Raw genomic sequence first — 1,738 nt, 5'->3', positions numbered from 1 at the left:
CTCTCAATCGCCTTGCTTTCGCGACCCTCTGCTCGTCATCATAAATGCACACGAGACCAAGCAAAGCAACCTGTCCTAACTACCAGGTAATCGGACAGAGCGCACCTGCGTCCTCCCCTGCCGCAAAATTATCGTCACGTCGCCTTCGCGGCTTGCCTCCGCCGGCCGGTCCCCCGAAGTAAGCAGCTCCTGCTTCTCTTCTCCTCTCCTCCATCTAACCAACCAACCAACCCGCCGGCTCCGGAGAAGAAAAGGACTCGAGCTCGAGCACGGCGATGAGTGACCCGAGGTACGCGCACCCATACCCCGCGCAAGGTACGTGCTGCTGATGTGCTTCTCCACTCTGACCTGGATCGAGCTCATGCGCTGCGTGTTGATTATATATAATCATTCCTTTTCGTTGGTGTTTTTGCTCCCAAAAGGTTACTACCAGGGGCCGCCGGTGATGGCGCCGCCGCAGTACCAGTACGCACCGCCGCCGCCACGGTCGCCGGGGTTCCTCGAGGGCTGGTAACATCTCTAGCTCTCCTGCCTGGCCGTCTTGCCCGTGCATGCCGCGTGACCGGTCGACCGATCGATCAAGTTGATTTCGGTGGCTGATGCATGGCGGTGGCCGCGGCCGCACTGATCGCGAGGCGTTCGTGGATTGTCATGACCGGGTTCTTGCATGCTTTGCAGCCTCGCGGCGCTGTGCTGCTGCTGCCTCATCGACGAGTGCTGCTGCGACCCCTCCATCATCTTCGTCAGCTGATCAAGACACCGAAACGCCCAAAGGCGCGCCATGGTTGTACGAACCGCGTCGTGATCTGTCTATGTTCGTCCTGGATTCACTTCACGTATGTATATTGCTTGCTGGCTGCTGCTGTTCCTCTGGTCCGTTTAGCTAGGTTGGTGTTGCTTGTTGCTTCGGGGCCGGTGCCCCGTGCCCGTCTGTATCTATCTTATCTCACCAGGATCTAACTGGGAGTTGATGAGAGTTAATTGTGCGTCTCTTCCTGCTGCCGTTCATCATCTTCTTCTTCTTCTTTTGGGGGACTTTCCACTTGATTTAGTTGTTGCTACCTTCTTTGAGAGGATTAATGTACTCTTATCGACCGGGTGATTCTGTTCCTACAAGATGAACTATGTTTCTTCTTCTTCTTTCTTGGTTGAGTCGTGTTGGTGGATGCGACCAGCACCAGTGAATTGAAACCGCGATCGCGACTGTGAAAAGCCAAGGCAGAGGACGAATCTGTGAAAGAAAGGACGAAAAGACAACGGGCGCATGCTTTACTTGGGCGATTCCGTTGGGCTTGGCAACGCAGACCCCGTAGCCACCGCGGCACGGAACGACTCCACGTCTCCACCCGGGTTCGAACTGTGGGTCCCCACATGGTAGAGCCACCCCCGGCCCCTGGAGCTGGTTGAGCCGGACCAGGCAGGGCAGCGAGCCGGTCTCTCGTCACTTCACTTTCCTTTTCCTGGTGAGACAGTGAGAGCAGACCAAACCCCTCGCCCCGCCTGAAGCGGTTCTTATATGAAGTAACTGCAGGAGGTGACATCATTGCTGACACACTGTGTCTGCTGAAAGTTAGCCCACGTGTTAATGGTCACGTTACGGTGTGTGTGGTTATATCAGAGAATCTCTTTCCCTTCCCACCCGTTGCCGAGTTCGAGTCCGGCCACACATCATGGCCATGCGGCCGCCGCTTGCGCTGCTGGATGAGCTCGTGGAGGAGATCCCCAATGGTGGGCATCC

General features: G+C 56.4%; 1 protein-coding gene across 2 annotated transcripts; it reads left to right on the top strand.

Annotated features, from left to right (window-relative positions):
• LOC133891981 (uncharacterized) lies at nt 1–1,146 on the top strand. Of its 2 annotated transcripts, none has more exons than XM_062332711.1 (3): nt 1–289; nt 423–510; nt 679–1,146. In XM_062332711.1, the coding sequence occupies exons 1-3, from the start codon at nt 276–278 to the stop codon at nt 958–960; spliced, it is 384 nt and encodes a 127-aa protein (XP_062188695.1). In that variant the 5' UTR covers nt 1–275; the 3' UTR covers nt 961–1,146. The 2 variants fall into 2 exon arrangements, 1 of the variants encoding a protein (XP_062188695.1); XR_009904333.1 differs by having other exon boundaries at nt 20–315.
• Nucleotides 1,147–1,738: the final 592 nt, after the last annotated feature.

This window comes from Phragmites australis, chromosome 15 (genome assembly GCF_958298935.1).
Source record: "Phragmites australis chromosome 15, lpPhrAust1.1, whole genome shotgun sequence".
NCBI lineage: Eukaryota > Viridiplantae > Streptophyta > Magnoliopsida > Poales > Poaceae > Phragmites > Phragmites australis.
This window is presented reverse-complemented; position numbering and strand designations above follow the sequence as displayed.